Raw genomic sequence first — 11,262 nt, forward strand, 5'->3', positions numbered from 1 at the left:
TCTGATCTGGTTCGTAGTCACCATATGACGAACGTACGACACGGCCCATTCTGGCGCGCGCGGCACACGACTGGCAATACATCGCGGCCACTATTCCGTTCCCGCCAAATTGCCCGAATAGACATTACTAAAGCGAGCTAGTTCAAACCTTAGCAACCCCCTTAGCATAAGCAAGCGACCTGATCGGTAGCCGGCTTTCAGCCAGTGACACCGTCGTCGAATCCCCCTTTTCGGGCCTAACAACAGCGCAGCACACTAACCACACGGACACTGAACCTAGGATGGCACACGCTGCCCACCTGACGTCAATCCCGCCAACTCGAATCATACGGTCGTGTTCTTGGCGGAGCCCCTCCACAAACCTTAGATTTTAAAAGCAGCTCTGAGATTTGCATATGGGTAATCTATCCAAGACAATTCAACTTTTACCTAACATGCTTAGTGAAAGCTATACACTTATATTAGTAGTACTACGTATTGTGAATTATAACATTACAAATGATTTCGCTTGATTGAAGCTTAAAATCTGTGAAATACCATCACTTACATCAATACAACCTCTTTAGTGTAAGTTGCATTAATAAAAGTTAGTTAGATGTATGTCACTAATTCAGAGACTCGTCCTAACGACCACTAACAGGGAACATAGGCACACACCGATAGGGTTCTTTATAGAACATTGATGTAAGCCGGCGGATCCTGGCGCCGGAGTTGGAGGTAATTCAGTCGGCAGTTGGAGCTAGATCTACCGTATCCAACCGCCGTCATCGTCTGATGTCCATCTGGGTACCAAGAACAACGCCAGCGACCGCGCAGACAGCGAATCCCGGCCCCAAAACGACAAAAACCTCATTTGAAGGTATCTAAATTGTGTGTACACGTGATATCGTAGGTGTACTTGTGCACATCCACACATAGAGCACAAGGACTCGTGTACGCAGAGCAGCTTCTGCTTATTATTGTTGTCCGCCCCCGCCCTCCGCCTCTGTAATCTGCAGGCTGAGCCACACTGTCAAAGTTCCACTGCTGTTCCATTACAAAGATATTCATTTCGCTGTCGACTTTTTGGCCCGTGCCAGCACTACTTCAGCCTTTAGATAGGTAGCCGGCTAGCGTAGTACTCCCTTATCTTCACTTCTACCTTTAATGTTCACACATGAAGAACTTAAAGCAAATGGAATCTACCGGGCTCCAGCTTAGTTCGATTCTATTCTACCCATTAGCCTGCTATTATGATGATCGTACAGCCATCGATCATCGAGCGATGATAGATTGGAGCTATGTCAATGATAAAAATGAGGGTGAGGTCGATGATGCGAGTGATCATCGTGCTGATTATAGCATGACGATTACATGCTTGACGAATTGTGCTTTAACTATTCACTGTTTGTATACATATATTATATTCTACTCATTTATATAGAGTATATATTTATACGCGCTTATTCATATTTGTTTTCGGCGCAGACGTGAGTGATTGACAGCGCTGTCTAAGGCACTAACCAAGCGCGGACAGAAAAAAAAAAAAAAAAAGGTCAAGAGGCAGTGCAGAGAAAAGTTAGCTAGGTACAAGGTAAAAGTATCCTTTAAACCTAGGCACACATCAGTTGTAGATAAACTTTGTCGTTTTGGCCTGTTTGCAGCACCGTAAGACTTTCTGGAAAAGTAGTTTTTCTTACGATGCATCGTCTCGTACTGCGCAGAATTCTAACTATGGTAAAGCATGGGAGTGGTACAGCGTAGTCGTCGCGGCGGTAACGATATGATAGTCTATTTGATGGTAACCTATCTCTTAGCAGTACTGATCTTAAAATATTTTAACTTCTATTCTAGTTTCATTCACATCGTTGTCGCCCCTTAGTTTATCCTGAGTTTGGTCTTCGTTTAACTCGGTGTATGCCAATCCGGTTCTGAAATTTTCAACCTAAACTGGAAATCTTTGAAGAGTGCTGATCCCGTTGACTGTATTACATAAGTCTACATTTCATAACCTACATTTTTAGGCTGCAACACCTCATCGATTGAAATTGCGTGTCCGTATTAGTACTTCTGACCGCTCGTTCGGCGGCTTCCCTAGATAGTAGCACGCTGAAGACAACACCGTGGCCCTTCATCCGGTCAGCGAAGCGACTAGTGGACCTAAAAGGTCACTGCAGGACAAAGAAAGGGACAATGAAACGAGCCACGGCGGTCGGAGGTATTCGGAGCCACGCGTCACTCGGACTCGCTGTTGCCTGATGACTGCCACGGTTGACCTACAATAGACTCTCGTACAATAGTTGTGACGTTTTGTTCTTTTTCCACTAGGTAGAAGCACGACGCTTGCTTGTTCGTTCATTCATTGAAAACGCATCCACTACGTCTATTGTCAGCCATTAGTGTCGTACTTGACTGTGATCACATAGCGGTCGCTCTCGTTTTCAAAACCGTAGTTCTCTCGTCTTTGTCGATAATTGTTCATGGACACGCCTTACTCAACGGATGGTGGATGCAACAGTGGTGCCTTGCTCTCGATCGGTGTCGCGACCTTTATTATGGCCGCTTGCATCAATAACTGCACTCGAGTGAAAAGTACCGACGAACGTATCGACCACACGTATATAGACCAAGACGAACTGGAATTGTGTGCGGGCTGCGAGCAGAATCGTGCCGCTGTGGGGCGCTTTATTGACCATTTATGTCCTTCACTCGAGGATTTGTAATAGCATCCGGTTGAGTGATACATAAAGGAAACGAAAGGCTATTGAAAAAATAGTGACTTTCAAACTAATTGGTCGAAGATGGCTAGTTCGCCTTTTGGTATTCATCTGGTAACGAAGAACTAAAAATTAGGGCTCACTTTATTTTTTATTACAGGTATCTTCCGTCAAGTTCCGATCTTCCAGACTCCACGTGAACAAACGCCACAGAGAAGTGGACCTTATCGTAAAATTATGTGTACTAACTACTCTGTGTGTTTCTATAGAGCGGCTGGCAATTCTGCTTGATCGATTGACGGTCCGATCGCTATGGAGGTGCATAGTGCTTATGATTCCGGAGAGATTGCGCGCTTTGTAAGGCAGTCTAGAGGCGATATCGACCGCTAGTCTTCCGTTCAAGCCATTTTTGTAAATTTCATCAGTATGCAGATAGCGAGCGAGCTGGTTAGTTCGTATAGAGTAGTTTGACACGACGTCGTAGTTGAGTTGGCAAGGGATATCCAACTATTTTGGTCTGATCGAATGTAAGCATATGCAGAGTTGACTAGCCTTGTGAGAGACCAGTCATCATTGACTTCTACTAAATTTCAACAGCTCCAACGTTGATGACGTAGGTGAAACATAAAGCCGACTGATGACGCCTCTTCTCGGCATTTCTTTCCTTTTGGCGCAGTTGCCATGAAGTCGTCTAATTGACAGCTATCGTACCACATATAGATTTATGGTATGGAGTTGATGACCGTTTTTGAGGTGAAACTTTTTCTGATTGCCCGTGACAACGACCCTCTAGTTGCAGCCTGCACAAAATTATGACAACTGGGAACATTGAAGCATTATCCGTTACACGTTTCTGCTTCACGTATACAGCTTCACTGAGCCGGGGAGACTATTTCTAAGCGAATTTATCACAGAATTCAAAGGTCCTAACAAGTTCCGGTAGTACTCACCACGATAATAAGCTACATAACCATTTTGTTCTTTACCAAATTTCACTGTTAAAACTCTGGCCCTTTACATCGCGTAATGACATCAATCTAGTCATCGAGCCGTTAAAGCTGCGATGACATTTGTGTTTTAGCGTGGGCAAGCGTGCGTGCGTGCGTGCCCCTTCTTAATGCCGAGAGCAAATAAGAAGCTAGCTCTCACAAACGTGTAAAGCTCCCCGTTCTGGTCTCATGATCGGCAGCACCAAGATCATTGGTACAATTCTCCTCCTTCCGTTCCGTCATAATGTCAATCGAACATCAGTAGAAAGATTCCGTTGTAACGAACGAATTAGAGAAAATAGGTCGAGTATACCGCAGGTATCAACTCTCTTGCGAACCATACACTAATAGCTCACGATCACATAACCGTTAAGTCCAGTGAAAAAAGCAACGGAAAGCAAAATAAGCGCGGTAGCTATTGTTGTTAGAGAGTATTGACTGAGAACTATCTAAAAACAGCCTAACAAAGAACAAATATATACGACTCAACCTATCGCCGGTAGGTGTGACGAATTTGTTATCTTGCCCTGAGTGAATATTCACGAAAATTAGTAGATTAGTTTGTATATTAGAACCAACCCGAACTGTTTCGATCATTTGGCCGGGTCGTCGGTTAAAAAATCTTGCTTCTTGAAAAAGACTTAATCATATTAGAGTCGACGCCCCTAAGTGAGATTAGCCCCCCCGTCCCCCGCAGAATCACTGTTACGGACGTTACAACTTCACAGTTTTGTCATCGCTTTATTGAATCACCTGTTCGTTAGCTCCTTCTACCCCAATTAGGCGCGCTACCGAACTCTAGACTAACCTCTGGCGTATGATGATATTACCTATGTCTTTTAGACAGATTCTCGAAAAGCCGGTTTCGACTATACGTACATTTTGTTTTATTATTCAATTATTCTTTGCTAAAATTCGAGCGCGTTGAATCAGTGACTTTGCACTGCTCTGCACGTTTACAGGAGCTGTGCGAGTCTCACTGATAGCGTAGCTCTATGTTTTGAGCAATGGAACGAGTAGCGTATTTAAGTTTCGATACGCCTCCACCTCGACAAATATGAGTCCCATTGGCTCCGCTGAAGTATTTCACGTTACGTTGCAACGTGTCGTCGCTTCGCGCCACCCACTCACTGACGCCTGTGCACTGACCGTGCGTCTGTCCGCTGTCTCCCCGAACGCCGGCACTGAGCCGCCATCCGAAAGTCGTCAATGTTCGCCAAGGATGTATATCTACTTTAATCTGTTTGTTTCTATATCCGCTGGTGGGTTACCGGCTGCACCGGCCCACGCTGTGACTATCAACGACAGCGTTCGGAGCGTCAGTGCGGCCCACGTCCTAGCTGGCCGAGTGGGCATTACCCATGGATAGCCATACATGCATGCATGCATGCATGCACAGCCCAGCGACCGGTAGCAGTTTTGGCGTTTCGCAGTTCACCACCATGACCCCTACCAGCGCTTGTCTGCCTGCCGGCAGCCGGTAGACTCTGGCTGTAAGCTGCAATGGTGTAATATATTGAACAATCGCTCGGCGCCGTCGGAGTGCTCTTTCTTTCCTTCTCGGCCGGTTGTTGTCTGTGCGTGCGTTAGGCGTCGATCTGTTGTCGGCCCGGCTCACTCGGCGCGGCGCAGCGCAGCTAGAACGAAGCCAGCGTCTACCGTCATCTAACCTTTATCCACAATGTGCCATGACAAGAGGCAGCGGGACAGAGAGTTAGGAACGACGACGCAATCGTCGTCAGCCTCAGCTCCAGCGCCATCTATCCCCTGCTCGATAAATTAGTACCTGTTTGGCGCCAAAAGCTGGCAAGCTGATTGGCCGCTGTCATCAGCTACCCTCACTCTTTCTGCTCAGGGGTATAAAAATGGCCGTGAGAGGATATTTCTTTACATGTGTCTTGGCTGCACAAAGCGTACATTTATTGTCCTGTCTGCTATCGTTGTGACTCCCCTGTGGAAGCGATAGCCGACCGCTTGGGTAGCAGTGGCGATCCACAGCTAGCAACTAACTGCCTTGTTGATTGTAGCCGTGTTCATCCTGTACAGCGCTGGCAGCAGCCATATTGGATACGAACGAACGAGCCGGAATAGAATGACGGCTTCGTAATTTGCCAACAAGACACTGAACGGTCGCGAGTGAACAGAATTCGAGGATTCGATTTAAGCTGGATTACAACAGTTCTTATAGAGACAATTTACCACTATTAGCTGATGCTACACAGCAGTGTTGTGTAGAGATTTCAGCGGTACAACTGTAGCAAGCAGCGCATTGCTTCTTCATACGGCTTGCGACATCACGATCGAAGTCATTGCTAAGCTTCACTTGCCTAACGTGTATATGCACAAATAGGACTAGAACAGAAGCACTGCGAAGATATTCAGCTTTATCGTGCGGCAAAGTGGTGTGTATAAGCATAATCTCAATAGACATTCGCGAATTAATATGCCAACTATAGTGCCCCGCCCGGTGCCAGTAACGATGGGCCGTGAGCGTTCTCCGCCTTCGCCGCGGCTTTTGACGGTGCCCCGGTCACCGAGAGTGGCTCGCTGTCTCTTTGGCGCACCCGATTCCAAAGACGTTTCGGAACTTGCGCGGGAGGAGATCGAGAAAGAACAGAAGCGACTTTCCGAAAAGTACAACTTCGATTTTGAGACAGATACGCCGCTTGAGGGCAATTTTGTGTACGAACCGATCGAGGATGTGCCAGCCTGTCTTCTGGAAACCTCAAATACGCCGAAAAAGACGCCCGAAGATGTTGCACAGCGAAAATTAACTGGTAAGGATCTGTTTTATTTACTTTATAACTATCGATTGTAATGCTTCGAATGTTAGTTTGCCTGGAATTTTTCGTATGTCTAGCGCTTAACAAAGTGCCGTCGAGAAACGTATTTTTCTTAATACTATGATGTCCAACCTAGCGGTCCTTTGCTGTCCCGGGATACAGTCGTATCACTGTAAGCTTGCCCTAGCTGTTATCTCTAACGCAGCACAACCCAACGGTCCCAGCTGGCAGCGCGGTCCTCCTTCATGTCAAATCATTGCATATCGTGCGGTAGCAACTTCTACAGGCCTCAGTAGCCAAGCATAATAAAGTTATGGCTTAACGCTTTAATAAAGCTTCATAACGCAAAGTTGTATTGTTCACCTTACCCGATCCCAGGGCTGCAGTAGGCTGGCTTCCCTATTTAATATCAGCGGTGGTTCTCAAATAGACGCCAGAGGTTGTTGGGTTCTCCGCGCTCCCACTCTCGCGCTCCATTCGCGCAGTGGACCCACACCCTACGATTCTGCCAGATACTCATGATACGATTGTATGTGAAGCGAGCAAGAGCTCCGGGTTTTACATTGCGCCCTCCGTACCTGCCTTGAGGTGATTGCGATTGTGCACATCGGCTATCGGGATTCGAGCGTCACGCGGCTAACTTCGTTCGGCCGAGAACCGACCAGGTTTTTTCTCGTCGCTCTTCCTGCACTGCGCGTGCAGCTTCACCCACTCCTTCACCCCTCAACTAGCGTCTTATATGTAGCTCGTAGGATTTCGGTCGCTCGTGAGTTCGATGCCACGAGCCTCTCTACACAAGACACACACACACATCTAATGTTGCGTTCCTTTGCCGTTCCCTTCTCTCGCTCCTTTGCAGAGTTTATGGGTGTCACGAAACCCTCGAAGCAAATCCAGCGCAAACGAAGAACCGAGGATGACAATGGTGTCCGAGAGGAGGCTCGTCAGGTCGCGTGTAAATCACCCCGTATCGAAAGTGTCGCCTAGATGATCTCGGCCTGAGCGATCTCGCGGACGACCACGGCCAGGAACGGGGCACCAGCTCGCGTTGTTCCCGTTTTTTCTCTATTGGCAAGCGAAACAAAAACCAATAAATGTATGCGCAGACGAAGATTAACCTGATCCGATAGAAACTCGGAGTATCTGTGCATTGGCTCCGTGGTCGCGGCTGTGTTAATCGGCGGTCAATGTCTTAAGCAAGAAGCTTAGCACCTAGGAGACGACGGACAGGACGATTTAAATTACGCGCGGCAAAAACGCTTGCACACTATCGGAAGAGAGTGACAAGCTGGATGGTGCGTTAATTTCAGCAGCAGCAGCAGCATGCCGAATATACTTGTGTATATGGCTCTCTGTCGGGAAGTGGATGGAGAAGACGCTGTTGTTTCATTACGCCTGTACGTTGATGTTCTCCCGCCGCGATCTCGGCGGCATCTCTACCCCGATCTCTTCTAGTCATCCTCATCAATCCCGCGCAATGAATGAATAATTAATTAATAATTAATCACAAACGATAAAAAGAAAGAACGCTGAGCGGCGCGTGACGATACTCAACAATTGCAGTAGCAGCGACAATACATGAAAGATTTAAATGTATAGGGATAATCGCGCTACGACTACGACACAGGTTAAAATTCTAATTAAGATAGTCATCATAATCTAAGATATCGATAACAATAACAATTTTTTTTGTGTCTGTTTATCGTCCCGCCTGCTCAGCTACGTCGTGAATATCGACCGTCGTGAATGTACTTGTATATTAAAATCAATGTATAGCCACATGATAATGATAGGAGGAAGGATCTATGGCGAACAGCTAAGTTGAAACCAGGACGAAGGCGATTGCATAGTCACAATGTAAAATGTTTAACTTCTTAGCGGACAACAGGTAAATGATAATATATTTAATATATTTGTTCGTACATTCGGCCAGTTCGGGCTAGTGGCTAATCTCTCCCGTTGTGCTACGAGTTTCACCCGATCGATGAAGTGTCTTTAACCGGCCGCTGCTGTTACGCTCTGAAGCGCTCTGTGCATCAGTTCGAAAAAAATCACTCTGAGTATTAGCCCCTATTTAAACATTTCATACAATATAGAGAAAAGGTATGCTAGAAAATACCGCACAGGGGAAACTGGCAGAATACCGAGTGAGCGCTTACCGATTATTAAATGTAGCTAACATTGTAAATTATTAAAACGAGTAATCATAGTGATACACCTAAAGGCGATTAGAATGTAAGCAAAGCTCGTCTATTTAGGCCAGCCTGAGAATGAAAGACAGGACAACAGAGCGAAAAAAATGGAGTTGCTCGAAACGTACTAACCCGAACGCGAAATGTCCAAATAAAGTTGATTCATAAACGTTTAAATACATATTATCACAATATCTATATGCTTTGTTTAATTTTGCTAGATATTGACGTCGTATGGTGCTTGTTACCTGTTAGGTGTTTCTCTTCAACTGCGTGCTATCGGTAGAAAAATCTTTGTAAAATAGTGTAAAAAGATAGCTGTAGACGCTTACTAAGGATGTTTGACTTTGACTTAATTCTTTTAATTAGTTTTTTTCCTTCTAGCTTATGTTATTGAAGCTTCGCTCAGTCGTAGGCTGTCTTGTACTCCTTTTTATACCTCGGTCTATATCTCATATAAGCCGTCCGCTTACGACAGTCTTCTAAAAAACTGAACCTATGTTTTTTCCAGTACGTGCGGTTTTACCATTGGAACTGTATTCACTAACGCAGATTCGGGGGTCGATTAGTGCTGATTTTTACTCTAAAATTTACCTGTACTGTAGTTTGTTCCAATTGTCATAGCCATCTCATTGCTTCGTGCTTTCATGACACCATCATCACTCCATCCTACCTGCCAAGGTGGTACGCGAGTGCTTCGGTTGTCGTTCGTGCTATCGCTGCAGTTAATTGGAGCGCCACGGACCTCTAATGGCCGTCATTTCTGCTTCTGTTTGCGGCATCACTGAGGCCAGGTTGTTCGTAGCAGAGCGACTCATAGTGCCTATGTAAGTGTGGTTACGTGTGCGTGTTCTATTCCGTATGCGTGTGAGGTAAATTGACTCTCGTCCGGCTAGAATACGAGGTGAACGTAAATACGTCTGTGCTTCTATGAATGGAAGAAAGTGGATGTTTTCGAGTGGTGTGGGCAACCGTTGACGTCGTAGTAGCAGCTTCATCTGGCCATCTTGTTGCCTGACGACAGCAGGCATCGTTTCGTCCGCCCGTCGTCTCACATCAAGGCTTTACTCTTTACGTTTATACTATTCCTTCCTGCTACTACTGCTGCTGCTGCTGCTGCCGCCGTCGCCGTCACCGCCTACAACAAATGTTACCGGCTGAGGCAACGACAAACGATATCGACAAGAAGAGCAATAATGATTGCCTCAACCAGCGATGGCTTGTAGACAGCCGTGGTCGCAGTAGTAGGTCGGCCACTCGCCGTCTGGGTGTTGTCAACCAAACCGTTCTGTCGACAGCTTGTTTGCTGTTGCTTTTGGTTTTCCTTCTCTCTCTTCCTGTTTATCTTCCTCTTTCTCCCGCTGTCGCTCGGTCTGGCTTCTTGTTTTTCTGCCGGATCTGTCAAGTTCGTCTGTTAATCGTCGTCGAATTAAGACTAGCGATGTCCTCGCCTACGTCGATAGCGTCGTCACTACGACAACATCAACAACAGGAGCCCACTCACTCGACCATACACGGCTTGTCATCTACCTACATGTGATAGCATAGTATAATCTATGGACGGACCATAGCCAGCTAGCCACACTAGCCATATTGACTAGTTGTGCTACGACAATTGCGGGTGCTGCTCCTGCTCAGCTCGGCGTATTTTTTCCTCGCTCTTGCTCCTTTCGATGTATCTAGTTGCGGTTCATATCGGCGACCCTGTTAGGCGACAACCGATACTGGCAAATGCTGGCGTACCGTCACGTCACTACCATTGCCAAGAACCGTCGTCAGCAAAGAGCGAAAACTGCAATAACCCACGTTGACTGCTGCTAACTCAGCCTGCCGGGTCTTTCGCCGTCGTTGTCGTAGACTTTATTAAAGTCCCCGAAGCAGTACACGGCAACCACTGTACTGGGAGGTTGCAGTCAAGAAACCACGCTAGAAAAGGGTACGGCTATAATACGGTGGATGCGGCTCGCGACGGCGTGATGCCGTCCATCCATCCGCGTAACGCCGAGAAAAGCGTAAGGCGTCATCGTGCGGAGGAGGCAATAGCAGTGACGGTGACGACATTGTATTGGCGCCGTAAGCCGTCCACGTCGGAAGCGACTTCTCGCAAGGGGACATGTAGGTAGAGTTTCTCATACCGCTACTATTAATACTGCTGCTGCTAATCGTGAGGTGAAGGCGACGCATGAACGTTTTTCGTCCCGGCAGGTTCAGAACAACCTACGTGGACTAGCCGCGTAATGTTGGCTAACGTGGCCAGAAATGTTCGTTCCGCTGTAAAAACGACGCCGCGCACAGAATACGTTGCCTCACTTAATTTCTGTATTAGAAGACGATTATGCACTCGTTCAGTCAATCGTTGAATGCTCGTTCCTATTAAAACAGAAAAATGGAGGTAACATGGCAGAGATTGTGTAAATCGCGCATCAAAAAACTAATTATTGACCAAAGTTTCGGTTTGTCATTGACCTGATGGGTCCGATATCAAGCGAGAGAGAAAACCTCTCTCTTTCTAGTTAATTAAATCGACAACAAGTTAGGTAGTGTCATTAAAGTAGGACATAAATGATAGCAGTTTAAATGTTGCTTTCAATGTTTGTTTTTC

General features: G+C 46.4%; 1 protein-coding gene and 1 long non-coding RNA gene across 2 annotated transcripts in view; both read left to right on the forward strand.

Moving 5' to 3' along the window:
• The window catches only part of LOC147758562 (uncharacterized), a 107,429-nt gene that overhangs the window by 4,816 nt on the left and 91,351 nt on the right, over positions 1 to 11,262 (forward strand). The gene's annotated exons all lie outside the window — the stretch shown is intronic.
• LOC111249633 (uncharacterized) lies at positions 5,316 to 8,854 on the forward strand. The gene is made up of 2 exons (XM_022803739.2): positions 5,316 to 6,462; positions 7,328 to 8,854. The coding sequence occupies exons 1-2, from the start codon at positions 6,129 to 6,131 to the stop codon at positions 7,453 to 7,455; spliced, it is 462 nt and encodes a 153-aa protein (XP_022659474.1). The 5' UTR covers positions 5,316 to 6,128; the 3' UTR covers positions 7,456 to 8,854.

Source organism: Varroa destructor, unplaced genomic scaffold, assembly GCF_002443255.2.
Source record: "Varroa destructor unplaced genomic scaffold, Vdes_3.0 BEIS01000001.1, whole genome shotgun sequence".
Lineage (NCBI taxonomy): Eukaryota > Metazoa > Arthropoda > Arachnida > Mesostigmata > Varroidae > Varroa > Varroa destructor.

What these genes read in the sequence shown, in the direction of transcription:
- LOC111249633 (XM_022803739.2), top strand. Translation starts at nt 6,129, where the DNA reads ATGCCAACTATAGTGCCCCGCCCGGTGCCAGTAACGATGGGCCGTGAG. An exon ending in TGCACAGCGAAAATTAACTG is followed by an intron (nt 6,463 to 7,327) that starts GTAAGGATCTGT and finishes GCTCCTTTGCAG; the next exon opens with AGTTTATGGGTGTCACGAAA.